Source organism: Bos javanicus, chromosome 13, assembly GCF_032452875.1.
Source record: "Bos javanicus breed banteng chromosome 13, ARS-OSU_banteng_1.0, whole genome shotgun sequence".
Lineage (NCBI taxonomy): Eukaryota > Metazoa > Chordata > Mammalia > Artiodactyla > Bovidae > Bos > Bos javanicus.
The window spans coordinates 33,423,563-33,451,262 of NC_083880.1; the positions used below are offsets into that span (position 1 = coordinate 33,423,563).

A 27,700-nucleotide genomic window follows, 5' to 3' on the forward strand; every position below is an offset into this window, starting at 1 on the left:
TGTTAATGGTAGGTCTTGGGGTACACAAAGGGCTAGAAAAAAAATTGTGTGGTTTGTTTTTTTTTAATTCCATAGAAACTCTCTTATAATTGATTTTGAGATGGGACTGGGCTTGTTACACTTTGTAAGAGGAGGAATATTGTGGATTTTAACCACCTGTAGGCCACCGATCAGTCTTCCTTCTAAAAGCTAGTTCATATCTGTACATAAACTGGCAGAGCATTTTTTTTCCTTTTAGGTCATGTAAAGCTGTAGAATACTGTTGCGTTGACATCTAAGATGTACGTTGACAGGAGAGATGATTATAAGCAATGGAATTTAAAATTTGTTTCTTACTGACAACAGACAGTAATTTGGGATAAAGAGAAAGGAATTCCTTAGGTGAATCCTCACTAAGCAAATTACTATTATATATTCTTACTAATTTCCTTTAATGGTCTTGCTTAAGGAAAAAAGCCTCCTGGTATATTAAAGCTCTTATTTTCTCATAGATGTACTTGAAGGCTACAATGGAACCATATTTGCATATGGACAAACATCCTCTGGGAAGACACACACAATGGAGGTAATGTTTTTTAATCAGTATTTGGATGTAGTTTGCAGCACATACAGTGTATTCATTCATTATTTGTGACATTTTATCATGCTTAAACAGCTTTATTTACTCTTTACTGCTTTGTCTCATACAAATTATATACGAGTAACATGGTTAGAATCTAATCAGTTCCTGAGTTTGAATAGAAATGTTATATATGAAATCATATTGAGCTTTGTTTTAGCCACATAACCACAAAATTGTGCGTGTCTTAGAATTAAATAAGAATTCTCTGTCACCTTATAATGGGGAATTTTGAAATTTTTAATGTTTATGTGTTTTCAGTTGTATTTGGAGCACTTGGGTTTTTTCTTTCTCTCCTTGGTTGTGTCTCTGCATCTGTCTCATTTCCCAACCTCTAGCCAGGTACTTGTCCCTCTTTGATAATAAGGGCTCCAAAATTATCAGCACTGCTATTAATAATGAATGTAAACCTGCTCCAGCTTTGCTTCTAGAAAACATCCTATAACCTGCCTCTGCTACAGTGTGTCTGCTTTTATCATTTATCTGAGCATTCTACATATGTAAAGTAAATGATTGCTTATTTTGGAGTCACTCATTTATTTTCATGTTAAAGTCAGATAACAAAGACAGTCTTAGCACTTGGATGAATTTGACTTGAAGTAGATAGAATGATGCAGATTTAAATGGTGAGCAACTCACAAACATTTTCCTGGAATGTGTTCATTCACAAATTGCATCATCTGAATCTAATGATTAAAGAAAAGGCTAAGATCAATTGGTAACTGTATGATTAGCGTACATTATTTATATGTAACTTACCAAAATATGTAACAGTTGAATTGGTTTTTTTTAGGTATTTGTACAGCCATATTTTTTCACCAAAAAATTAGCAACAATTAGAATTCCTATCCTCTCTTGACTATGAATTGTAAATTAAAAGTTTTGATTTTTAATTTGTATGTTACAATTTATTTAGGAACTCTAGTTTTGTTTTCTGTTTAGGGTAAACTTCATGATCCAGAAGGCATGGGAATTATTCCAAGAATAGTGCAAGATATTTTTAATTATATTTACTCCATGGATGAAAATTTGGAATTTCATATTAAGGTAAAATCATTGGGGAAAGGTGGTATTTTATTTTATATCTAGAATAATTCTGTTCAATATTTTTTCTTTAAAAAATATTTTAAAAATTATGGGCAGGTGTAGTTGAAAGATTATTAGAATTAGTAAACTCAGACTCTTCCTCTGACATAGTAAAGGAGTAAGCCAAGTCTTTTTTGCCTTAGCTGCCTCCTCTTTAAGATAAAGGAATTTGTTTTGGTACAAAGCTCAAAAGTTCTGACTAATTAGACCTAAGGAGTCTAATTTTAGATGAAGATACCTAGTGGAAAATGCACTTCAGTCACATAAAGAGTTGAGTGATTTTAAGGCTTCCCATCAGAATATGAGCTGTAGCTGAGTTGTCCCTAGCACTGGCACTGGTACCTGGCACTCAGGCTGGAAAAATATTTGATGAGTAAGTAAATAAATTACTTTGTAATTTTAAGTGGTTGATTTTTTCCCCCCTTTGTTTCCTCTGCCCTTTAGGTTTCATATTTTGAAATTTATTTGGATAAGATAAGGGACCTGTTAGATGGTAAGTTAAGTTCTTGCTCTTCGATGTTACTGTTTTTAGTTGTAAATGTGAGACCATTTCTCAATAACCTATATGAAACTGACTTGAATTACAGGAAACATTGAAAAATGCTTCTTTCAAAGTTTTAATTTAATCCATTTTAACTTATTTAAAGCATATATTTGTGGGTGCTTCATAGGTAGTAATCAGACAATTGGACTGGAGTTCCAGAGCCTGAGTCTTATGCTCTTGTCTTTTCTCAGCTGTCAGACACATTGTCCTTGGCAAACCACAGAACCAGTCTCACTTAGTGTTCTTATTTTCAGAATATGAGTGGCAGAGGTTGGCCTGGACCTAAAATTCTATGTCTCTATATAAGTCTTACTTCTCTATAGGCTCTTGCTTTTGCAGTGATATTTTCATGTTTTTTTAAATTCAGTGTTATTAGGCTTCATGGGGAGAGAAACAAGAAACAATTGAATTAACTATTTCACAGCCAGTGTTAGCAGTTAGGAAAATGTTAATATTATTTATTTTTCTTTTTCAGTTTCAAAGACCAATCTTTCAGTTCATGAAGATAAAAATCGAGTTCCTTATGTAAAGGTAGGTATAATTCAGAATGTTTAGAAAAGCCCTATGATAACATTTTTTAATGAGTGGTGACATTCTTTAAAAATTTATTTTACAGGGATGTACAGAGCGTTTTGTATGTAGTCCAGATGAAGTTATGGACACCATAGATGAAGGAAAATCTAACAGACATGTAGCAGTTACAAGTAAGTGGCATATTTAGTAATACTAGTTAAGGTATAGACTGCTTTAAAGTTGATTTTTCTTAGGTGAAATAATGCTTTAGAAATTATTAGTAAGGGAAAGCCTTGTTTGTTGATATTTGGTTGTGTGATTTCTTTGTAGATATGAATGAACATAGCTCTAGGAGTCACAGTATATTTCTTATTAATGTAAAACAAGAGAACACGCAAACGGAACAAAAGCTGAGTGGAAAACTTTATCTGGTGGATTTAGCTGGTAGTGAAAAGGTAAAATCTTTATATTCCCATGGAAGCATTTTTAATGAACTTCAGCTCAGATTTGGGCTTATGTATTTTTCATTGTTAAATCTTGAAAATGCATATCAGACTGGGTTTGGTGGTAGTTTTGAGAGCTGTAAGCATTTATGCCAGTGTTTTGTCATTGCAGATTACTGTCCTTTAGGCCATAATCCAATTCTGCCGATAAGTGTTATCCTTGACGTAGGTGTATGCTTTATTGATAGTGTGTTGAATGTATGTCATTAAGAATTGTACTAGGTATCCTTTTCCTAATTTTTGGTGTCTATTTTATTGACCCTGACAATGGCCTCCCTCTAAAAACTGTCCATGAATAAGTCCTTTTGGATTTCGCCGTACTCCTTTTGGAGGATTATTTAAATATTATAGTCCTATACAATCTGATTCTGATTTATGTCAAAATCAAAATAAGTTCAAATGTCTTAATACTGACCTGTGTGACCTTTTTTTTGTTGTTTGTTCTGCTAATTTGTTTTTTCTTCTGATTGGAATAATATACCTGCTCCCTTCTACACAAAAATCTTAAACACATCCTTCAAAGTGTATCTCTAATTTTGCAAATACTGAGAAGCTGCTGCTTCAGGCATCATTGCTGACATATTATTCTGTTATCTTTATGTATTTTACATTTTTTTAATAGAAGCAAGTTTGCTTGTATAAAATTGATATATGTAAATTCAGTCTCTCTGTAACCATCACAACATCAACTTTGTGCTTTAGTAAATTTTTTAGTTTCATTTTCCCATGCATCGAAGGGGGTTAACACATTAGTAAGCTGTCAATACAAATCTACATATAAATAGGTTAATTTCATGAGCACACCTAAAAATAAAATTTGGTATCTCCTTAATCTCATTTTTGTCATGTTAAAAAAAACCAAGGTCTCAGAAAAGTCATACTTGATAAATACTGATAACTTAGAGTAAATACTGGGGCTTCCCTGGTGGCTCAGCTGGTAAAGAATCCACCTGCAATGCGGGAAACGTGGGTTCGATCCCTGGGTGGGGAAGATCCCCTGGAGAAGGAAAAGGCTACCCACTCCAGTATTCTGGCCTGGAGAATTCCATAGACTGTATTGTATAGTCCATGGGGTCGCAAAGAGTCGGACATGACTGAGTGACTTTCACTGCTACTACCAGGGTAAATACTTGGCAAACAAAGTCTTGAATCTTTCCCTTTTCTTTTTTACTAGTTATTGATGACCTCTGAACGTTTTAGAAAATTAGAATCACTGAAACATAATTTTGTTTCATTCTTTTGCAATCTTATGTATAGGTTAGTAAAACTGGTGCTGAAGGTGCTGTGCTGGATGAAGCTAAGAACATCAACAAGTCCCTTTCTGCTCTTGGAAATGTCATTTCTGCTTTGGCTGAGGGTAGTGTGAGTACACTTGTTTTCTATTTCCCTGTTGTCTAATGGGGAGTTAAATATAGATAACATACATACATGTGGATGGATGTGAGTGAGAGGGATTCACTGAATGAATAGGTATGAATAAGTTGTCTTTTAGGGATTTATTTTATAGTGTTAGTGTGTATATCCAATTCCCATTTTAATAACTACAACATATTTTATTACTGAGAAACCCATTTGTCTTCTTTGGTTTTTTTGTTTGTTTTTGTATGTAGACATATGTTCCGTATCGTGATAGTAAAATGACGCGAATCCTTCAAGATTCCTTAGGTGGGAACTGTAGAACCACTATTGTAATTTGCTGCTCTCCATCATCGTACAATGAATCTGAAACAAAATCTACACTCCTGTTTGGTCAGAGGTTTGTTTTTGTTCAGGAAATATAAAGTCTAAATGTAGATAGGCATTTCATTTATTAAATCTAGGTAAGTTTCAGGATAGATATATTCAAATCAGTGTGTATTATTAGTATGCTAGAAAACATTAAAGTCAAGTGATAACTTGAGTCAGATTTATGTGAGAAGCTTCAGTTCAGTATTAAACATTTGAATCCAATAATAAAGCAAAAACCTGAGGGATATAATAGTATGTTAAGCCTCTTGACATATGTGACCTGTTCAAATAATGGGATAACTGTATATGAGGTGGTTAGCCGAGGCAAATCAATAATGATGACTTGGACTGTCGTTGATAATTGCTTTTCTTAATTCTGTCTTACAAGTGAATTGGAAAAATAATGGGCCCGTGTTTTTTTTTTTTCCCTTATCAGGTTGCTGATTTTTTTTTTTAAGCTATTCAGAGGTGTTGTAACTGACCCAAATCTAATGGGTTGTGAATAAACACTAAACTAAGTACAGCTCCTAGAATTTAGTCAGAGATAACTAGAGAAGAATAGTTCAATTACCTAGCCACGTATGCTTATATTACAGAGATATAGATATCAATTGAAAATAATTAAGTCATATACTTCCCCTCTCCCCCCAACTACTTGTCTTAGGGCCAAAACAATTAAGAACACAGTTTGTGTCAATGTAGAGTTAACTGCAGAACAGTGGAAAAAGAAGTATGAAAGAGAGAAAGAAAAAAATAAGACCCTCCGGAACACCATTCAGTGGCTTGAAAATGAACTCAACCGATGGCGTAATGGTAATTAATACCTTATGAATTTGTTGTTTAGAGTTTGTGGAATAGAGATTCAGAGCTATTTTATAAATTTGAGACTCTGATATAAATGAAAATAAAAACATATTAGGGATCATCAAATAAAAATGAATAAAATCTTTTACTTTAAATTCTGATTTTACCTGGAATTATAAATAGAGGCATAAAGGCCAGCTAGCTGACTATTGAAGTCTCAAGATGGCAAGATGTTTAGGATGAAATCAATTAAAAATACAAGATTAGATGACTGGCTTTAGAAGATAAAGGGGACAGTCAAAGATAATTCCAACTTTTCAGATCTCAGGGACTGAGCAGATTAAGTTGATAAGAGCTGCTGAAATTGAATAAAATTAAAATTAATTTTAGACAGGTGAGTTTTGTTAACCATTCTGTTGTCTTATTTTAGGAGAGACAGTGCCTGTTGATGAACAGTTTGACAAAGAGAAAGCCAACTTGGAAGCTTTTGCAGTGGATAAGGATATTACTATTACCAATGATAAACCAGCAGCCACAATTGGAGTTACTGGAAACTTTACTGATGCTGAAAGAAGAAAGTGTGAAGAAGAAATTGCTAAACTGTACAAACAACTCGATGACAAGGTAAGTATTATTTGTGTTCTGTTTTGTTTTAGAACATTATTGACTTGTTTTTATTTTCTAATTTCAGTATTAATGGGTCCTCATGACCTATGTACATATTCCTAGGTTCCTGTTAACTTTTTCAAGATCATTGTATTAACAGAAAATATAAAATGACAATTTCTGTTTCTGTGCAGAAACAAATGTATAAGGCATACCTTTCTTCCCCTTCTCTTTAAGCTAAAAGAACTTGCAAAAGGAAATTTGACGTGGATCCTTGGAGAGTCTTAATGAAATGACCTTTTAGAATCAGCTGTCTATGGTGCTAATGATAAAAATGATGCAAGAGGTTAGACTGAGGGAATAGAATCAAATGGAAATACTATCTTCTTCGTACTTTGATGATATCAGTAGTATGAAAAATAGCACAATTATGAACCAAATAAAAAGGATGGGAAAAACAACAGTAAAGAGACTAGAAAAAATTGTTCTGGTGTTGTCTTTGATTTTTTTCTTAGTAGGTGATATTTTTAATGTATTTTAAACAGGGATGGTAGGTAGGTTTGAAGTGGCTACATGGCATTATTTTCAGTAATAGCTTTAAACATGTTTATTTTAGCATGTATTTTGTGAATAACTTTCATAAACATAAGCCTTTTTTCTTATTGCATGATAAGGATGTTACAGTTACTGATAATTGAAAGACGCTCCATTTGTTTCAACATCTTTCTAAGATAAGAGGTTAGAATAAGCTATGTCGAATTTGGAGAAAACAACTTTGAAATACTGGGGAGTGGGTAGTAATCTTACAGTTTGTGTTAGGAAACAGAACCAGGTTGTGAGCTATTTTGTTAACTTGTAACTGAAAATTCTAGGATGAAGAAATTAATCAACAGAGCCAATTGGTAGAAAAACTGAAGACACAAATGCTGGATCAGGAAGAGGTAAATTGAATACTGCTTCCAGAAAAGCTGTACAGTATGTCATTGTCACTTAAAAGATGAAGGCATCTACAGAGCTCAGAACATACTCCAGTACATTAAAACATTTTTTGAATACGTCCATGCTTCACCATGGATATCCTATGGGAGCAGTACATCATACAAACAGAAGCAAAGATTGACTTCTTCGGGCTTTTGGGGGTTGGGTTTTTTGGGTTTTTTAAGTTTGAGTTAAGTCTAACTGGAGGGAAGAGAATGATTTTCTTTTTTTGCATTTATTCTTTAGTATACATCTCCTGGGGTTTTCAACTCTGTCTTTTGCTTTCCTTGTACAGTGCTACTTTGTCTTATTCTCCCCCAAACATTCCTTATTGATCCTTGGACTGGAGTAACCTTAGGTTCCCCCTCCCTTTATGAAAAGTATTTCCACATGAAAATGATGAAGGAAGGAGTATAAAAAACACTTTAACACTGATATATGTCCAAAGGGATTGTTAAAGAAAAGACTTATTTCTGAATCACATTGGCTTTGTTTTTAGTAATTCATACTTTAGGGTATGACTTTTATCATAGAAATGAGAATGTCAGTGAATAAGATTATTTTTTACTCTACCATTTCTACCTTCCCCTTACCTGTTTCTCATTTCTGTGATCTTCACTTTCATCTTGTTTCTTTCAAGTTCCTTCTCTCTAGTTTGTCCTTTTGGACCCTCATTTTACCTTACTTGGCAGTCAGTTCAGTTGAGTCGCTCAGTCATGTCTGACTCTTTGCCACCCCATAAACCGCAGCATGCCAGGCCTCCCTGTCCATCACCAACTCCTGAAGTCTACCCAAAACCATGTCCATTGAGTCAGTGATGCCATCCAACCATCTCATCCTCTGTCGTCCCCTTTTCCTCCTGTCCTCAATCTTTCCCAGCATCAGGGTCTTTTCAAATGAAGTCAGCTCTTTGCATCAGGTGGCCAAAGTATTGGAGTTTCAGCTTCAACATCAGCCCTTCCAATGAACACCCAGGACTGATCTCCTTTAGGATGAACTGGTTGGATCTCCTTGCAGTTCAAGGGACTCACAAGAGTCTTCTTCAACACCACAGTTCAAAAGCATCAATTCTTTGGCGCTCAGCTTTCTTCACAGTCCAACTCTCACATCCATACATGACCACTGGAAAAACCATAGCCTTGACTAGACGGACCTTTGTTGGCAAAGTACTGTCTCTGCTTTTGAATATGCTGTCTAGGTGGTCATAATTTTCCTTCCAAGGAGTAAGCGTCTTTTCATTTCATGGCTGCAGTCACCATCTGCAGTGATCTTGAAGCCCCAAAAAATAAAGTCTGACACTTTCCACTGTTTCCCCATCTATTTGCCATGAAGTGATGGGACTGGTTACCATGATCTTAGTTTTCTGAATGTTGAGCTTTAAGCCAGCTTTTTCACTCTCCTCTTTCACTTTCAGCAAGAGGCTCTTTAGTTCTTCATTTTCTGCCATAAGGGTGGTGTCATCTGCATATCTGAGGTTATTGATATTTCTCCTGACAATCTTGATTCCAGCTTGTGCTTCTTCCAGCCCAGCATTTCTCATGATGTACTCTGCATATAAGTTAAATAAGCAGGTGACAATATACAGCCTTGACGTACTCCTTTTCCTATTTGGAACCAGTCTGTTGTTCCATGTCCAGTTCTAAATGTTGCTTCCTGACCTGCATACAGGTTTCTTAAGAGGCAGGTCAGGTGGTCTGGTATTCCCATCTCTTTAAGTATTTTCCACAGTTTATTGTGATCCACACAGTCAAAGGCTTTGGCATAGTCATTAAAGCAGAAATAGATGTTTTTCTGGAATTCTCTTGCTTTTTGATGATCCAGTGGATGTTGGCAATTTGACCTCTAGTTCCTCTGCCTTTTCTAAAACCAGCTTGAACATCTGGAAGTTCATGGTTCACGTATTGCTGAAGCCTGGCTTGGAGAATTTTGAGCATTACTTTACTAGTATGTGAGATGAGTGTAGTTGTGTGGTACTTTGAGCATTCTTTGGCATTGCCTTTCTTTGGGATTGGAATGAAAACTGACCTTTTTCAGTCCTGTGGCCACTGCTGAGTTTTCCAAATTTGCTGACATACTGAGTGCGGCACTTTCACAGCATCATCTTTCAGGATTTGAAATAGCTCAACTGGAATTCCATCACCTCCACTAGCTTTGTTCGTAGTGTTGCTTCCTAAGGCCCACTTGACTTCACATTCCAGGATGTCTGGCTCTAGGTGAGTGTGAGTGATCACACCATTGTGATTATCTGGGTCATGAAGCTCTTTTTTGTACAGTTCTTCTGTGTATTATTGCCACCTCTTCTTAATATCTTCTGCTTCTATTAGGTCCATACCATTTCTGTCCTTTATCGAGCCCATCTTTGCATGAAATGTTCCCTTGGTATCTCTGATTTTCTTGAAGAGATCTCTAGTCTTTGCCATTCTATTGTTTTCTTCTTATTTCTTTGCATTGATTGCTGAGGAAGGCTTTCTTACCTCTCCTTGCTAGTCTTTGGAACTCTGCATTCAAATGGGAATATCTTTCCTTTTCACCTTTGCTTTTCATTTCTCTTCTTTTCACAGCTATTTGTAAGGCCTCCTCAGACAGCCATTTTGCTTTTTTTGCATTTCTTTTTCTTGGAGATGGTCTTGATTCCAGGCTCCTGTACAATGTCATGAACCTCCGTCCATAGTTCATCAGGCACTGTCTATCAGATCTAGTCCCTTAAATCTATTTCTCACTTCCACTGTATAATCTTAAGGGATTTGATTTAGGTCATACCTGGATGGTCTAGTGGTTTTCCCCAATTTCTTCAGTTTAAGAATGGGGGATAATTGAAAAGTGTTTCAATTTTCAACCTTCAAACCTTTGTTTGAGGTTCGTTCTGGGGATCAGAGCAAAGACTTACAACTTCAGTAAGAGGTGTCTGAAAAGTGAAAGTGAAAGTCACTCAGTTGTGTCCAACTCTTTGCGACCCCATAGACTATACAGTCCATGGAATTCTTGAGGCCTGAATACTGGGGTGGGTAGCCTTTCCCTTCTCCAGGGGATCTTCCTAACCCAAGGATCGAGCCCAAGTCTCCTGAATTGCAGGCGGATTCTTTACCAGGTGAGCTACAAGGAAAGCCCAGGAGATGTCTACCGTCAGTCAAATTAATCCTGGTTGAATCATCATATTTGTTTCAACTCTACTAGCATTGTTTCTCCAAGGGGCACTGGTATCATTTGCATAATTCTTCATTTATATTGTTCTGTCCATTTTACAGGACAGTTGGCATCCCTGGCTCCCACTTGTAAGTGGCATTAGCACTCTGCCCCATTAGAAAACTACAAATTCCAGATGCCCCTACTTCAAAGCAACTGACCCACATGTCTCAGTATCCTCCTAAGAGTCTCTTGGCTTCTTCCAATTTAGGTTTTATTTGCTGATACCATGTTTTCCTCAGACATAGCTCAGATGCCATGCTCCTTTGGCCAAAGAAAACTTAAACTTTTAAAGCATCTACTGATTTCTTTGTTTTTTTGTGCATAGTTAGGATCCTTGTGTGTCTTTTTCTTTCTGTTAGTGTGCACCTAACAATAATTTTCCTATTTTAGCCACCTCCTCCATGAATTCCCATCCAGAAATATCCCCTTTGCTTATACTACCAAGCACTTTGTCATGTCCTGTCTCCATTATGGCTCTAGCGTTTCATTTTGTATTGCATTCGTTTGTGTATCTGTCTTCCACTAGATTTTTTCCATCTCCCACAGTGTTGAGCACAGAATGTGCACACAGTAGGTATTCAGTAAATCTGTTGAATGAATAAATGTTACCATGTATAGTAATGTCCACATTTCATCCCCTTTTTGGTTAGCAAGTAATAAAAGGTTTTTTTTTTTTTTTTAACTTGTATATGTTTTAAAAATCAGTTACTCAGTGTTCTTTGGATAAAATAGATATTTTTATTCCTTCCTACAGCTACTGGCATCTACCAGAAGAGATCAAGATAATATGCAGACTGAACTGAATCGCCTTCAGGCAGAAAATGATGCCTCTAAGGAAGAAGTAAAGGAAGTTTTACAAGCCTTGGAAGAACTTGCTGTCAACTATGATCAGAAGTCTCAAGAAGTTGAAGACAAAACTAAGGAATATGAATTACTTAGTGATGAGCTGAATCAGAAATCGGTAGGATACAGTTTTTTTTCTTAATTGGTAAATTATTCTTAATTGGAAAGTTACCTGAGTAAATTATTTCTGTAAAAGCTTAAGACTGGTAACATCGATTCTTGAAGAACTCAAGTGTCAACTTTATTTCCTCCCATATATGAAGCTTTAAGGTGGAGGAAGAGGGTTATTTTTTTAGTTTCTAAAGGTCTATTAATATGTAATTAAAGTGGTATTTTAATTGGCTACATATTGGCTACTCCAGATATTATTCTACTGTTAAAAGAAAAAAAAGTTGACTACTAGTTGCCCAGTAAAGTCATTAGCCAACTGTTCAAACTATGATTTTTAAAACGTGCACAAAAAGCAAACTAGCAGGATATATGACTTCACATAACTTACATTTTGTTCACTGTTAAATTTCCAATACCTGGACCAGTGTCTTCTAGGACAGTGTAATAGCTTTATCATGGTTCCCCAGGAAATGAAGGTTTTTGTTTTCATCACTGTAAGGCAAGAGTCCCTGCCCTCTGGCAGTGATGCCAGAAATGGTATACAACTGTGACTGCTTCTGCGATATTTTGAGCATCACCATGGATGAGCTCTCATTTTCTTAAAGTTTTGTTGTTAATGCTGGCTTCTTGTTTAGAAATCATATTTAAAGTTGGACATAGGATCAGTGCTCACCAGTTGTTTCCCGTCACATCAAGTGTTTAAAGGAAAGCAGTCAGTGCTACGAAATGACATTTTTGAAAGCCTTTCTGCTCCTGGAGAAGTTCCTTTCCCTTTTTGATCTCCCAAGTTACATTTAGCTTGAAGTTATAATTAATGCCATGGAAATCAAAATACCTTTATAACTCTTAACTGAGTTGCATTACTAGCAAACCTAATTTCTGTTTGAACAAATGATAGGAGTTTCCTAAAACTCTGTAAACTGTAAGTTGGTCCTTAACCACTGACTTCAGCCTTTATGACTGTTCTGTTTGTGTCCCAGTTTCTATATGAGCACTGTATTGGTAAGGAATTAGAAACCCCTAAAGTGGTCTGCATCTTTTTATATACTTAAGAGTATTGCTGTTCAGTTGTTAGAAATATTGTCTGGTAATTTGGACTTGGTAGTACATTGTAGATCACACTGAGTGAACTCACAATCTGCTGGTTTTCAGATGCTTTTTTCAGACACTTAAGGAAATGACCAGAAGAAATGAGCAGCTGAAACAATGGTATCTTTACTAAAAGATACTGATTAAAAGTCAACAACTTGCATTAAAAATACAGTATATGATCTGTGACACAACTAACAGTTTTAAAGCAGGCAGGTTCAGTTGAATTTTCAAAATTGTGGTAACTTTGTTGCTGGTAAGCCAGCTGTTATTTTAAATTTATAATTATAGTAACTCATATAGTAATGCTACTTCATTGTCTCCTGGATAATTGCATGTATCATAGTACAAAAGTAGTAGTAATTATCAGGTGAATTCTTCTCGGAAACTAAAGACTATATAAAAAGCAGATAAAACTTAATCAGCCATCTAGAAGACTTATCAGTTCCATACTAACATATATTTTCCCAGACTGTTTCCAAAGGTAATAAATGAAAATAAAATCTAGTTAATTTGAAAGTTTTCCATTTCTAGGTAGAAAACATCCAATCTCAAAAATTAGTGAAGTAATACAAACTGTCTGCTCTTGATGGAGCTACAATATGGCTACTTTACATGGTCCTCTTAGGCCTAAAATACATTTTAAATTTGAGCTGAGAGCTAGCCCAGAACTCAGTAGAGAATTCAGGAAAATGAAAGCAGAAAATAATGGTTTTGTGAGTACTGAATGAAAGTGAAAATGAAGTTGCTCAGTCGTGTCCGACTCTTTGCAACCCCATGGACTGCAGCCTACCAGGCTCCTCCGTCCATGGGATTCTCCAGGCAAGAATACTGGAGTGGGGTGCCATTTCCTTCTCCAGGGGATCTTCCCTACCCAGGGATCGAACCCAGGTCTCCAGCATTGCAGGCAGACGCTTTAACCTCTGAGCCACCAGGGAAGGTGACTGAATGAAAATACCTGTCAATATTTGAGTTGATCTTTCATTTAATAGATTTCACTGTACCTTTTGTGTTTTGTTCTATTAGGCAAGTTTAGCAAGTATAGATGCTGAGCTTCAGAAACTTAAGGAAATGACCAACCACCAGAAAAAAAGAGCGGCAGAGATGATGGCATCTTTACTAAAAGACCTGGCAGAAATTGGAATTGCTGTGGGAAACAATGACGTAAAGGTAATTGTAACTACCTGAGAGTAAGCATGATTATCTGTATAGAGCTCACGCTTTCATTTTTCACAAAGCTCTTTTCATGCCTGTCATCTCCTCCTCCAAGACCCATCTGTAGTAGAGGGTATTAGCTTCATTTTAAATAGATGAGGAAGAGGGAGAGGATAAAGGGTCCTCAAGGAGACATGCTCAGTCAGTAGCATTTATCTGGACTACATGTTTAGTTTTCTTCTCTATGTAAAGAATTTTGCACTTAGAAATTATTGTTAATAAATTACTCCACAGAAAGTGTGTAATTGAAACAATAGCTCCAGGAGTAAACTGTAAGTAAATTAGCTTCTGATTGCTGTACGTGTTTAAAAAGATAAAAGGTGAGCACTGCTAATTAATTCTTTATATTTGGAAATTTTTTAAACATACAGTAGTAAACAGGACAATACTGTGAACCTCAGAGTTAATCAGTTATCAAAATTTTGTTACATTTTTTCTTTTCTAATAATCTTTTTCAGGGTGCGGATACTTAGTTATATTAGCACTAGTGTGTAGTTAAAAAAAAAATTGCAACCTGGTAGATTTTAAAACTTAGATCAAAAATACAAGCTAGACTCTTAACTGAAAAAACATGCACATAACATGAAAGGTTTGTATGTTGCAGTAGATATTTGTATGGACTTCCTTTTTTTTAAATTAAAGTCTAATTATGGTGACAAGGAGAGCAAATTTATACTTGAGTTTGTAGTGAAAGCCAGCTAAGCAGCCCTGTTTAAGAGTTGGAAATGAAATAAAAGCTTTCACTGTGGAGCACACTTTCCTTCTGTTGTTATTCCAAACTATTGTTTGTTGATGGAGGCTAGGATTCATTCTCATAATTGTGTCATTTCTTAATGCTGGCTCACCTGATCAGAACAGAAATGCGTTGTTAAACATTGAATGATGTGACTTGCTCTTTCTTCACTGTCAGTCTGAACATCCTGCCCTGTCCTGTTTGTGGTGAAGTATGTGAGATTGATTACGTTCTGTTGGAATCTTCCAGTATAAAAAAAGTAGATTTCCTTCATATTCTGAACACTGCAAACATGTTCAAATTTTTCTTTGTAAATTTGTGCCTTGTTTTTAGAAAAATCCATCCATTTCATTGAAGAAGAAAATGACAACCCACTCCAGTATTCTTGCCTAGAGAATGCCATGGACAGAGGAGTCTGTCAGGCTACAGTCCATGGCGTCACAAAGAGTCGGACATGACTGAGCAGCTAACGCTTTTCACTTTTTTCATCCATTTCATGTTCAAATAATTTAGTAAGTGAAAAAGTGGTAAAGGTAGAGAAAATAAAGAGTAAAACTGGCTTATGTCTTATGGCAGAGCCAGTGAAAACCAGACATCTAAACCGCTTTTGTCACTAAACCATTGCAGTATTTTGAAAACAAGTCAGACTTGCAGATAGGTTCTTTTAAAAGAAAAAATGGATCCTCATTTTTCTTGTGTTTTGCATGTAATTCTTTTCCTGTTAAACATCATCAGTAAGTGCTGCTTGAGTTCTCCTTGTTTTGCATTATGTTTCACTCTTTGTGTTATACAAGTCTCTGGATTTTGATGAATGCATAATATAGATTCACCATTGCAGTATCAGAATCACTTCATGGTCCTAACAAGTTGCTTGTGCTTTATCTGCTCATCCCTCTCCCTTGAATCACTAGCAAACATTGATCTTTTTAACTGTCTCTAGTTGTGCCATTTCCAGAATGTCATATAAGTAGAATCATACACTATTAGCTGTTTCAGACTGGCTTCTTTTACTTCAGTTCAGTCGCTCAGTCGTGTCCAGCTCTTTGCGACCCCATGAATTGCAGCACGCCAGGTCTCCATGTCCATCACCAACTCCTGGAGTTCACTTAAACTCACGTCCATCAAGTTGGTGATGCCATCCAGCCATCTCATCCTCTGTCATCCCCTTCTCCTCCTGCCCCCAATCCCTCCCAGCATCAGTGTTTTCCAGTGAGTCAACTCTTCACATGAGGTGGCCAAAGTACTAGAGTTTTCAGCTTTAGCATCATTCCTTCCAAAGAACACCCAGGACCGATCTCCTTTAGAATGGACTGGTTGGATCTCCTTGTAGTCCAAGGGACTCTCAAGAGTCTTCTCCAACACCACAATTCAAACACATCAATTCTTCGGCACTCAGCTTTCTTCACAGTCCAACTCTCACATCTATACATGACCACTGGAAAAACCATAGCCTTGATTAGATGGACCTTTGTTGGCAAAGTAATGTCTCTGCTTTTGAATATGCTATCTAGGTTGGTCATAACTTTCCTTCCAAGGAGTAAGCATCTTTTAACTTCATGGCTGCAGTCACCGTCTGCAGTGATTTTGGAGCCCTAAAAAATAAAGTCTGACACTGTTTCCACTGTTCCCCCATCTATTTCCCATGAAGTGATGGGACCAGATGCCATGATCTTCGTTTTCTGTATGTTGAGCTTTAAGCCAGTTTTTTCACTCTCCTCTTTCACTTTCATCAAGAGGCTTTTGAGTTCCTCTTCACTTTCTGCCATAAGGGTGGTATCAATTGCATATCTGAGGTTATTGATATTTCTCCTGGCAATCTTGATTCCAGCTTGTGCTTCTTCCAGTCCAGCGTTTCTCATGATGTACTCTGCATATAAGTTAAATGAGCAGGGTGACAATATACAGCCTTGACATACTCCTTTTCCTATTTGGAACCAGTCTGTTGTTCCATGTCCAGTTCTAACTGTTGCTTCCTGACCTGCATGTAGATTTCTCAAGAGGCAGGTCAGGTGGTCTGGTATTCCCATCTTTTTCAGAATTTTCCACAGTTTATTGTGATCCACATTTAAGGTTTTTCCATGTCATCTTTTAGCTTGATAGCTCATTTCATTTTTGTATGTAAAAGAAAATGAAAGTGTTAGTTGCTCAGTCATGTCTGACTCTTTCCGATCCCATGGACTGTAGCCTGCCAGGCTCTGTCCACGGAATTCTCCAGACAAGAATACTGGGGTGCATTGTCATTCCCTTCTCCCGGGGATCTTCCAGACCCAGGGATTGAACCTGGTGTCCTGCATTGCAGGCAGATTCTTTACCATTTGAGCCACCAGGGAAGCGCTTTTGTATGTAGGTAGGTACCTGTTGAAGGCCACTTTGGTTACCTCCAGTTTAAAGCTGCTGTAAACAGACATTCATGTGCAGGTTTTTCTGAGTACATAAGTTTTTGATTCGATGGGTTAAAATAACTAAGAGCATGATTGCTAGATCATAGGTTAAGACTATATTAACTTAGTGAGAAACTCCCAAACTGTGTTCGAAATTGGCTTATAGCATTTTTTGCTCCCACCAGCAATAAAATGAAAGTTCTCTTAATTCACATCCTCACCAGTATTTGATGTCATCATTTTTTTGGTTTGAGCCTTTTTAATAGATATGTGACATTATCACACAGTTTTGGTGTTTTTGTTTTTAATTGAAGGATAATTGTTTTACAGTATTATGTTGGTGTCTGCTATACATAAACATGAATCAGTCATAGCACACTGTTGTTTAATTTGCGTTTTGGACTCTTTATTTTCTTACCTTGAATTTTAAGAGTTCTGTTTGTGTGTTTTGAATAATAGTCCTTCATTAGGTTTGTGTTTTGCAGATATTTCTCCCAGTCTGGCTATCTTTTTAATGAAGTCTAGCTTGCCATTCTTTTTCTTCATGGATTGTGGTTTTGGTGTTACACTTTAAAACCTCATCTCCAAACCCACAGTCACCTAGATTTTCTCATTTGTTATCTTCTAGAAGTTTTTTGATTTTGAATTTACATTTAGGTATATGATCCATTGGGAGTTCATTTTTTTCTATGAGGTATTTACATGTGGATGACTAGTTTTTCCAGCAGTTTAATAAAAAGACTGTCCATTTTCCATTGAATTCCCTTTGTCCTCCATCAGAGATTATTTGACTGTATTTGTGTATGCTATTCCTAGGCTTTCGATTGTTTTCTAATAACCTATTTGTTCTTTTGTCAGTACCATGTCATCTTAATAACTGGAGGTTTAGTAAGTCTTGAAGTTGGGTAGTGTTAGTCCTTCAACTTTGTTGTTCCTCAGTATTATGTTGGCTGTTCCTTTTAAGTGATAATATGAATGACATCAGAAAGAGAGGTTTTTAGTTTCAGATTCCCTTGTTCCCTTGTTTCCTTGTTTTGCTAATATATTGGAAAGTGATTGACTTTTGTGTAAGTTAATCTTGTATCCTGTAATGTTGCTATAATGGCTTTAAATAGTCATGTCATCTGCACACAAAGACAAGTTTACTTCTTTCTTCTCAAGCTCCTTATTTTTAATTTGAAGTATAGTTGATTTACAATATTGTGTTAATTTCTCCTGTAAACCAGGGTGATTGATTTATACGTAGATACACATTCTTTTTCATACACTTTTTCCATTATGATTTAGCACAGAATATTTAAGATATATCCCTGTGCTGTACAGTAGGACCTTGTTGTTTATCCAGTCTATATATACTAGTTTGCATCTGCTAATCCCAACCTCCCACTCTCTCCTTCCTCCCTCCTCCCCCTACCCGCCCCACCCCCTCACCTACTCCCCACTGCCCCTTGGCAAATACTAGGTGATGCCCATAAGTGGGACTGACTGCTGGATCATATGGTAATTCTATTTTTAGTTTATTTTGAGAAACCTCCATAGTGTTCTCCATAGTGGCTGCAGCAGTTTACATTCTCACCAGCAGCGTAGGAGGGTTCCCTTTTCTCCACACCCCCTCCAGCATTTGTTATTTGTAGACTTTTTAATGTAGGCCGTTCTGACCAATGTTAGGTGGTACCTCATTGTATTTTTGATTTGCATTTCTCTAATAATTAGTAGTATTAAGCATCTTTTCATGTGCCTTTTGGCCATCTGTATTTCCTCTTTGGAGAAATGTCTGTTTAAGTCTTCTGCCTCTTATGGGGGGTGAGGTGTTTTGTTGTTGAGTTGTATGAGCTGTTTGTATATTTTGGAAATTAAGCCCTTGATGGTCTCATCATTTGCAAATATTTTCTGCCATTCTGTAGGTTGTCTTTTTGTTTTGATTATGGTTTCCTTTTCTTTGCAAAAGCTTGTACGTTTGATTAGGTCCCATTTGTTTGCTTTTGCTTTCTGCTGCCTTGGGATACTGAACTTAGGAGAACATTGCTATGATTTGTCAGAGAATATTTTGCCTATTATCTCTTCTAGTTTTATGGTGTCATGTCTAATGTTTAAGTCTTTAAGCCCTTTTGAGTTTATTTTTGTGCATGGTGTGAAGGAGTGTCTTAACTTCATTGATTCATCTGGCTGTCCAACTTTCTCAACACCATTTGCTAAAAGACTTTTTCCCATTGTATGTTCTTGTCATCTTTGTCAGAGGTTAATTGTCCATAGGTGTGGATTTATTTCTGGGTTCTCTGTGCCAGTATCATGCTTTTTTGCTGACTGTAGCTTTGTAGTATTATCTGAAGTCTGGGAGGGTTATACCTCCTGCTTTTTCCTTAGGATTGCTTTGGCAATTCTAGATCTTATGGTTTCATATAAATTTTAGGATTATTTAGTTCTGTGATGAATGTCATGGGTAATTTGATAGTAATCCCATTAAATCTATAGCTTGCTCTGGGTAATATGGACATTTTAACAATATTAATTCTTCCAGTTCAAGAACATGGAATATCTTTCCATTTCTTTGAATAAACATCAGTTTCCTCTATTAATGTTTTGTAGTTTTCAGCATGTAAGTCTTTTGCCTACATGGTTCAGGTTTATTCCTGTTTTATATGTTTATTGATATGATTTTAAAGGATACTGGGGTTTTTTACATTGCCTTTCTGATATTTTATTATTAATGTAAAGAAATGCAATCAGTTTCTGTGTGTTAATTTGTATCCTGCTACCTTGCTGAATTCATTTTATCAATTCTAGTTTTGTGTGGATTCTTTAGGGTTTTCTATATATAGTATATTATCTACATATGATAATTTTACCTGTTTCAGTTTGGATATCTTTTATTTCTTTTTCTTGTCTGATTGATGTGGTTAGAACTTCCAGTACTACATTGAATAGAATTGGTGAGGGTAGGCATCCTTGTCTTATTCCAGATGTTAGTGGGAGGGTCAAGCTGTTTTTTTGTGTTTTATTTTTATGTTTTTGGGTTTGGGGAATTTCTTTGGTCATACTGTGTGGCTTGTGGGATCTTAGTTCCCCAACCAGGGATTGAACCCGGGCTCCAGCAGTGAAAGTAAGTCCTAACCACTCAACCACTGGGGAATTTACCTGAGCTCCTTATTTTTTGACACTGAATATTGTACTGGAATTTTGTAATGAAACTCATTAAAGTTACTAAGGAATGTGCACTGACCACAGTTCCTCCTTAGTGAACTTAAAAATCATTCTTTTCCAGCCACCTAAACATCATTATTTGTTAAGTTTTGAACTGGACTTACACATAAACAGTAAATTTACTGAGCGCCTTTGAGGAGGAAATCCACAAATTGAAAGAGGCAGAGTTTATTAGTTTTGTTTGTTTATATGTTATATTTTTTTCCCTGTAGGCATGTGTTAACATTAAGTTTAGAAGGTAAGGAAGGCAAAAATTAAGCTCTCCTTTACTTACCCTTTAGTAAAAACAATATTTAATAAAAGTTCCAAACTTCCTACAAATGTTGAATAATATTAAAAGTATTTAATTTTGTTTAAGATTTTAGAACCTAATTGGGTAAACACACACACAAAAAACCTTTTTTTTATCTTTCATTTCTGTTTGTCCTTTTCTCACAGCAGCCTGAGGGAACTGGCATGATAGATGAAGAATTCACTGTTGCAAGGCTCTACATTAGCAAAATGAAGTCAGAAGTAAAAACCATGGTAAAACGCTGCAAACAGTTAGAAAGCACACAAACTGAGAGCAACAAGAAAATGGAAGAAAATGAAAAGGAGTTAGCAGCATGCCAGCTTCGTATCTCTCAAGTATGTGTTACAGAACAGACCTTCCTCATTTTTTTGAACAGCCACATAATAAATTTTATTTATTGTTAAAGTTGTAAGAAAAATGACCTTTTGTAGGTTATTTTGAGTAACAACATTAAGCAGTTAATTCAGCTACTTTTTCCTACTCTAGCTGCAGTGTGATAACATGAATGATTTAACTGGGTTATATTTGGTGACATGTATATGTTAAGTAAAGGAATTTACTAGAAAGCTGTGACTGATGACTATTGAATCTGGAATAATTCTAGCATAAGCAAAACTGCAGGGCCAGTTATATGGCTTTGGCAACTAAATGGATGAGACCATTCAGCAGGATAGGAATTGGAGGAGAAAGGCAGAGGTTAATGTTAGTTGGAGATAACAGTAAGAATATTACTTCATAAATCAGCCTTTAAAGTGCCTTGTTTTGTAAGTGTTAGAAATTGCACAGATGACCATTTCATTGATTAAATTCTTCATCTTTATAAAAACTTGCCCCTGAACATTTTGGTCTTAAGTATCTTGTTCTGTAAGTTTATTTTATGTTTAATATAGTGATAAATCTTGCTTACTCTCAAATATTCTGAACAACTGAGTGTGTATGAGAGGTTTGCCTCCATTCATTGGCTCCACTTCATAACAGTTTATTTTCCTCAAAAGCATGAAGCCAAAATCAAATCATTGACTGAGTATCTTCAAAATGTGGAGCAAAAGAAAAGACAGCTGGAGGAGTCTGTTGATTCCCTCAGTGAAGAGCTAGTCCAGCTTCGAGCACAAGGTACTCTCTTCCAGTTATTCGTGAGTGATACCTATGTTATAAACTGTTACTGACTCCAGTATGATTGTAGTAAACATATTGACACTGATGGAGAATACACTAGTAGGAATACAGACCAATTGGAATAGTAAATATTACATTTTAGTGTGGCTTTGAAATTGTTTTTGAATATGGAAGTGACCAATCTAGGAATTTCTAAGTTGTGTGTGTGTGTGCGCACGCACATGTGCATGTGCCATGTGCACCTGTCCTGACACAGGGGACTTAGAAAGCTGTCTTGTTTCCCTACACACACTAGCCCATCTATTCCAGAATTTGGCCAAAAAAATAAAGGAAACCATAATATCAATACAAAGAATATAACTATGGTCACTAATCAGTATGTACTGAGTAAAATTTACTATGTAGCATTTGGGTAATTTAAAGTCAAGTACTGTTAAGGAAAGTTGTTTAGTCAGTCAATCATGTCTGACTCTTCTGTGACTGTAGCTTGCCAGGCTCCTCTCTCCATGGGATTTTTCCAGGCAAGAATACTGGAGTGGGTTGCCATTTCCTTCTCCAAGGGATCTTGCCCACCCAGGGATCGAACCCACGTCTCCTGTGTTGACAGGAGGATTCTTTACCACTGAGCCACTAGAGAAAGCCCATTAAGGAACCTAGCCTCATAAAACCCATTTGCCCCTTGGTTTGTATCAAGAACTCTCTTCTGTTTTCTCTTCCCACCCAAACAGAGAAAGTGCATGAAATGGAAAAGGAGCACTTGAATAAGGTTCAGACGGCAAATGAAGTTAAGGTAAGTTTGATGTAACATTGGACTCTAATGGCTTTAATTCATCATTATTAATCATGATTAATCTGACTTAAAATCCTCTTCCCCCAATTATTTTAGCAAGCTGTTGAACAGCAGATCCAAAGCCATAGAGAAACTCATCAAAAACAAATTAGTAGTTTGAGAGATGAAGTCGAGGCAAAAGAAAAACTTATTACTGATCTTCAAGAGTAAGTGTGTTTTCCTTTCTTCTGAGGTAGTAGAAACTAACTTGGAAAGACTTGCCTGTTTAGACAGGAGGACATAAAAGGTCACTGGTGGGTAATATATCCTTATTTCTAATGTTTCTAACCTGCATTTTTCTTTGAAACAATTTTTGACTTGAAAATAAAGAATCTTCATTTGTGAGAACTTCTAGTTCCAATGGAAGTTTTTGAAAATTTTTCTTAGGTCTTTTGATGTAGATATTCAGTAAAAAAAATATTGCTCAACTTTAACCGTTATTTCAGATACACATCACTGTCTTCTCCAGATCCTTTCCTTAACGTTTTAAAAAAATAATTATTTATTTTAGCCTGCATTGGCTCTTGTTTGGGGCATGCAGGCCTCTCTAATTGTGGTGCATGGCTCTAGGGAGTCTGGGCTCTGTCGTTTGTATCACTCAGGGTCTCTAGTTGAGGCATGAGAGCTCAGTTGCCCCATAGCATATGGGATCTTAGTTCCCCAACCAAGGATTGAACCCAAGTTCCTGCATTGCAAGGTGGATTCTTAACCACTGGACCACCAGGGAATTCCTGAGAAAAACTTTATGAAAACTGTGTGTTTTAAAAATGTTTCTTTTAATAGAAGTGGTTGTCTTAGTTTTTCTAGAACATATTTTTCTTACTTCCACAGCCATACACATATAGCATAGAATTGATAGAAATTTGAGGTCTTTGACCAAATCATGATTTGAGTAGGAGGCAAAGGAGAGTAACAAAAAATGATGACAAAGCTTGGGACATGGAACTTTTTGTTAATGGATTTAGGGAAAGAATTCAGGAGAATGAAACATACGAAATCAAGATACAGTTTTAAACCAAACTGAAAAATATCATATGGCTGAATGTGGCCAGATCCTCTTTCTGCCTCTGTGGACGGCAGCCTAAAGAGGAGGCCTGGTGTATGTGAATGGTGAGACTACAGAATTTAAGACTTTGAAAATTTTTAATTACAGCATTCAGAAAATGATTTTGATCTTGTGAGGTGTTTTTTATTTTGTCAGCCAAAACCAGAAAATGATGTTAGAGCAAGAACGCCTGAGAGTAGAACATGAAAAGTTGAAAGCTACAGATCAGGAAAAGAGCAGAAAACTACATGAACTTACGTGAGTAGATGTTTTGATTCAAGTTTAAAAATAAAAAACTAAGAGAATTGCAGGCATTGCTCTCAGTTATATTCAGTGGATAAATGTTTCACTTTGTGTAGGCGAAGGGGTGTTTTTCTTAAACCCTCTGAGTTGGTTTGATTTATACCTAAAAACATGCAATACATTCTAGTACTTTAGTGAAAGCAAGGTCTTATATTTCGCTGATAATTAAGATTCAGATTAATTACTTCAAGATCCATCATAAAAATAAACCTAAAGCGTGACATTTAGAAGTTTAGATTTCAGGATCTGCCACAAAATCTGTTTTTGTCAGATTTGATCTTGCATAAAAACACATTCTTTTTTGTCTTCAGTAATTTATAATCTGTAATTTTCCTTTAGTCAGAGTTGTTTCTGATATGCTATATGATAATACATACTCTAAAATTTAGAAAGAACCACTCCTTATTCCTTATGCTGCATATTCTTTCATCTCTCCCATTGCTATGACAGTTCTTTCCTGATAACCTATAGATTTTAGAAGATTATAAGGCATATGGAAATTTCTTTGAAAGGCTAAACATTGGTAAATTTTTTCAAAATAAGATCTTTTTCGTATATGAATTTAAGCATTGATCCTGTCAGATAAAAATATTTGATTGAATACTTGTGCTAAATAAAACTAGAATTTATGGACTCAAAAGCGCATATTTACTGTATTTGTATATTCTCCTACTGTTCAGGGTTATGCAAGATAGACGAGAACAAGCAAGACAAGACTTGAAAGGTTTGGAAGAGACAGTGGTAAGAAAAACTTGGAAATAAATAGGATTGGGGAATATTAATGGATTCATCCCCTGGTTTTAGTAAATTTGAAGACCAGCTTCTAAAAATTCTGCTTTCTTAATTCAAGGCAAAGGAACTTCAGACTTTACACAACCTGCGGAAGCTCTTTGTTCAGGACCTGGCCACCAGGGTTAAAAAGGTAATAAAATAATACCAGGGTGGATATTTATGTAGTAGTGCTTGTTGTTTTTATTGTTCATCGCTAAGTCATGTCTGACTCTTTGCAACACTATGGACTGCAGCACACCTTAAAGCTCCTCTGACCTCCTCTGTCTCCCGGAGTTTGCTCACAGTCATGTCCGTTGAGCCAGTGATGCTATCTAACCATCACGTCCTCTGCCACCCCCTCCCTTCTCCTTTCTCCTTACAGTAGTGCTTTCTGTGTCTGATTGTATTCACAAGTGAAATAACTTTACATTGTCGTAACAGCTTTGGTAGTAAACTTAGACCTTTTATTTGATCCAGTAATACTTTTTCATAGCATTGATTGATCTTTTTCTAGAGTGCTGAGATTGATTCAGATGACACTGGAGGCAGTGCTGCTCAGAAGCAGAAAATCTCCTTTCTTGAAAATAATCTGGAACAACTCACCAAAGTCCACAAACAGGTAATAAAGAGTCTATTCCAATGTCACTGCAATAAAAACTGAGAAGTAACAAGCATTTGAATCTTAAGAGTCCTAAGGATTTTCATACCTTGAGCCATTCTGTTACTGTGTCATGCAATTATATAAATAAACCACTAGCAATTTTTACACTAGTTACTATTTTTAATGGCCTTTTATCAAGAGGCCAGTGAAAAGATGGGTTGTTATTTTCTTTGTAGGGTTTCAGGTCTGTCAGTTTCCTTAATTTATTCATGGTCATTTTTAAATCTCTGGGAGACAAGTCTTTAAGTTAAAATACCGTTGTTGTTGTTTTTTGGGGGGAGGGGGGTCTTCATACATTTAATACCTCAGAGTGTGAAATATATAAAATAACAAGGTGGTTCATTTTTTTTTTTTTTTGTAAAGTAGGGACTTCCCTGGCACTCCAGTGGTTAGGACTCTACATTTCCATTATGGGAGTCCAGATTCTATACCTGGTCAGGGAACCTAAGATCCCGCAAGCTATGCAGTGTGGCCAAAAAAAAGAGGAATACTTACTGTGGGGTTTGTTTGTTTTGTTTACTTTTTTCTTTTATTAAGGCTTGATAACATGATTCAGTTACTTAGTTTTTAAGCTCCTTGGCATACTTGTATGTCTTTGTTACTGTAAACCTGGTGTTTGCACTAGAGTGAGATTCAGGAAATTTTAGCCTTTCTTTCAGCACTTATTAAGGACTTGTTAAGTTTACGTTTACTTGTGGATCTCACTGTATCTAAAAGGATTTTCATGTCCACCAGATGAGTCTCTTGATGAAGAGACCTAATGCTATGTTATAACGTATTGTCATGGGGGAAAGAACAGTCTCACCAGCCCCTCAATATTGAATGAAATTATATTTGGGGGGAGACATGTGAGTATATTTATAGATACATGTATTATCTGCATGTTGCTGCCTAAATTAAACTAGCTGTGGGAAAACCTTAACATAAAATGTAGTGTTTTTTTTTTTTTTTCCAAGAAAGTTACAAAATGTTTATATTTTTTCAAATAATCAGTAAAGCCAGAATCCTTGTTTTCTGTATCTACCTTTAGCTGGTGCGTGATAATGCAGATCTTCGCTGTGAGCTCCCTAAGCTGGAAAAGCGACTCAGAGCTACAGCTGAGAGGGTGAAAGCTTTGGAGTCTGCACTGAAAGAAGCCAAAGAAAATGCATCTCGCGATCGCAAACGCTATCAGCAGGAAGTAGATCGTATAAAGGAAGCAGTCAGATCAAAGAATATGGCCAGAAGAGGACATTCTGCACAGATTGGTTAGTAGGACACAATAAAACCATGAAGCTTTGCTTTGGTTTAAATATTTTTATTTACTGGAGAATGTAGTCTGATTTGTCATATGGTATTTGTTACATTTTCTAGTTTACCAGAGGGTGGCACTGTTGGGAGTGACGAGCGTTGAGGCATAGCCACCTTAGCAGGGGAAGGAGCTAAGTCAGAACTAGATGAGCAAGACTGGTCAGGTTTAGAGAAACTAAGAAGAGCACTGTTATTAAAGCAAGAAGAGACTTGAAAGAAAATGTCATCCAGTATCTTGTGCTTTACTTGTAAAGCAGTGATACAGGAATAAGGTTTTTAAAAAGTTATTAAATTTAACCTTTCAACAAGATTTTTAAGGATTGTATAGGTCCTTGACAAAAGGATGTAACTGAAAAGAAAAAGAGAGATAGAAGGATTTGCTGAGAAACAAAAAGCCAAAGAAAAAACCTTTGGGAATGTGTTGTAAATAAAGAGAAGAGACTAAAGTAAGCATTTGTTTTTCATACTAGCTAAACCTATTCGTCCCGGGCAACATCCAGCAGCTTCTCCAACTCATCCAAGTGCGATTCGTGGAGGAGGTGCATTTGTTCAGAACAGCCAGCCGGTGGCTGTGCGAGGTGGAGGAGGCAAGCAGGTGTAAGCTCCCCACGACACCCGCGGGTTTGTGAGCTCTCTCTGGCTTTTGAATCACAGCTGTCCTTGGGAGGTGTTCAGCAACTGGTGGTTAAATACTTTTTTGGATTCTAACATTAGTAGCATGTTTTCTTTTTATATATGGGATTCTGAAAGTAACTTACCATGGTTTCCTTTAGAGTCTTTTCATAATTCAGATCATAGTATCTGCATATTCAAATTTGTGTTCTTAATGTTGTTAACCTAATACTGGGTCATTTTTTTAAAGCTCTTACTTAATTGTTGTGTTATCTAGTGTAAATACCATGGTTTTGTGGCTATTTTACTGGATATTTAATTATGTTAATTTTTTCATACTTGAAATTTTCCAGTGTTGAAATTTTCATGTATGAAATTTGAAGTAATGAAACATCTTTTTATACCTCCTTACTTTCAGATTATTTCCAGAAGATTCCCCTAAGTGGAATCACAAGAAAGTGAACATTTGTAAGATTCTTGACACATACTAACTAACACACTGCTATTCCCAATGACTGTGCTAAATTGTATCCTCGCCAAGGACACTGTCTATTTTGCTGCATCTTTGCCAGTATTAATAGTTTTTAAATGTCCAGTTTAATAGGCTGGAATAAGCATCTCATTGATTTAGGAATGAATTA

The 27,700-nt window shown here is 36.2% G+C and overlaps 1 protein-coding gene across 2 annotated transcripts in view; it reads left to right on the forward strand.

Moving 5' to 3' along the window:
- Positions 1 to 27,700, forward strand: part of KIF5B (kinesin family member 5B) — a 47,945-nt gene that overhangs the window by 15,117 nt on the left and 5,128 nt on the right. The window contains exons 3-25 of one of the 2 annotated variants that reach the window (XM_061436187.1): positions 492 to 565; positions 1,562 to 1,666; positions 2,150 to 2,198; positions 2,725 to 2,780; positions 2,866 to 2,953; positions 3,093 to 3,217; positions 4,523 to 4,627; positions 4,876 to 5,021; positions 5,658 to 5,806; positions 6,228 to 6,421; positions 7,276 to 7,344; positions 11,322 to 11,528; positions 13,637 to 13,780; positions 20,579 to 20,767; positions 21,428 to 21,545; positions 22,277 to 22,338; positions 22,435 to 22,544; positions 23,579 to 23,680; positions 24,406 to 24,466; positions 24,576 to 24,647; positions 25,011 to 25,115; positions 26,188 to 26,404; positions 26,918 to 27,068. In XM_061436187.1, coding sequence (XP_061292171.1) covers positions 492 to 565; positions 1,562 to 1,666; positions 2,150 to 2,198; positions 2,725 to 2,780; positions 2,866 to 2,953; positions 3,093 to 3,217; positions 4,523 to 4,627; positions 4,876 to 5,021; positions 5,658 to 5,806; positions 6,228 to 6,421; positions 7,276 to 7,344; positions 11,322 to 11,528; positions 13,637 to 13,780; positions 20,579 to 20,767; positions 21,428 to 21,545; positions 22,277 to 22,338; positions 22,435 to 22,544; positions 23,579 to 23,680; positions 24,406 to 24,466; positions 24,576 to 24,647; positions 25,011 to 25,115; positions 26,188 to 26,404; positions 26,918 to 27,048 — 2,678 coding nt within the window. In that variant the 3' untranslated portion in view covers positions 27,049 to 27,068. The remainder of the gene's footprint in view (positions 1 to 491; positions 566 to 1,561; positions 1,667 to 2,149; positions 2,199 to 2,724; positions 2,781 to 2,865; positions 2,954 to 3,092; positions 3,218 to 4,522; positions 4,628 to 4,875; positions 5,022 to 5,657; positions 5,807 to 6,227; positions 6,422 to 7,275; positions 7,345 to 11,321; positions 11,529 to 13,636; positions 13,781 to 20,578; positions 20,768 to 21,427; positions 21,546 to 22,276; positions 22,339 to 22,434; positions 22,545 to 23,578; positions 23,681 to 24,405; positions 24,467 to 24,575; positions 24,648 to 25,010; positions 25,116 to 26,187; positions 26,405 to 26,917; positions 27,069 to 27,700) is intronic. The other variant, XM_061436189.1, reaches the window with a different exon arrangement.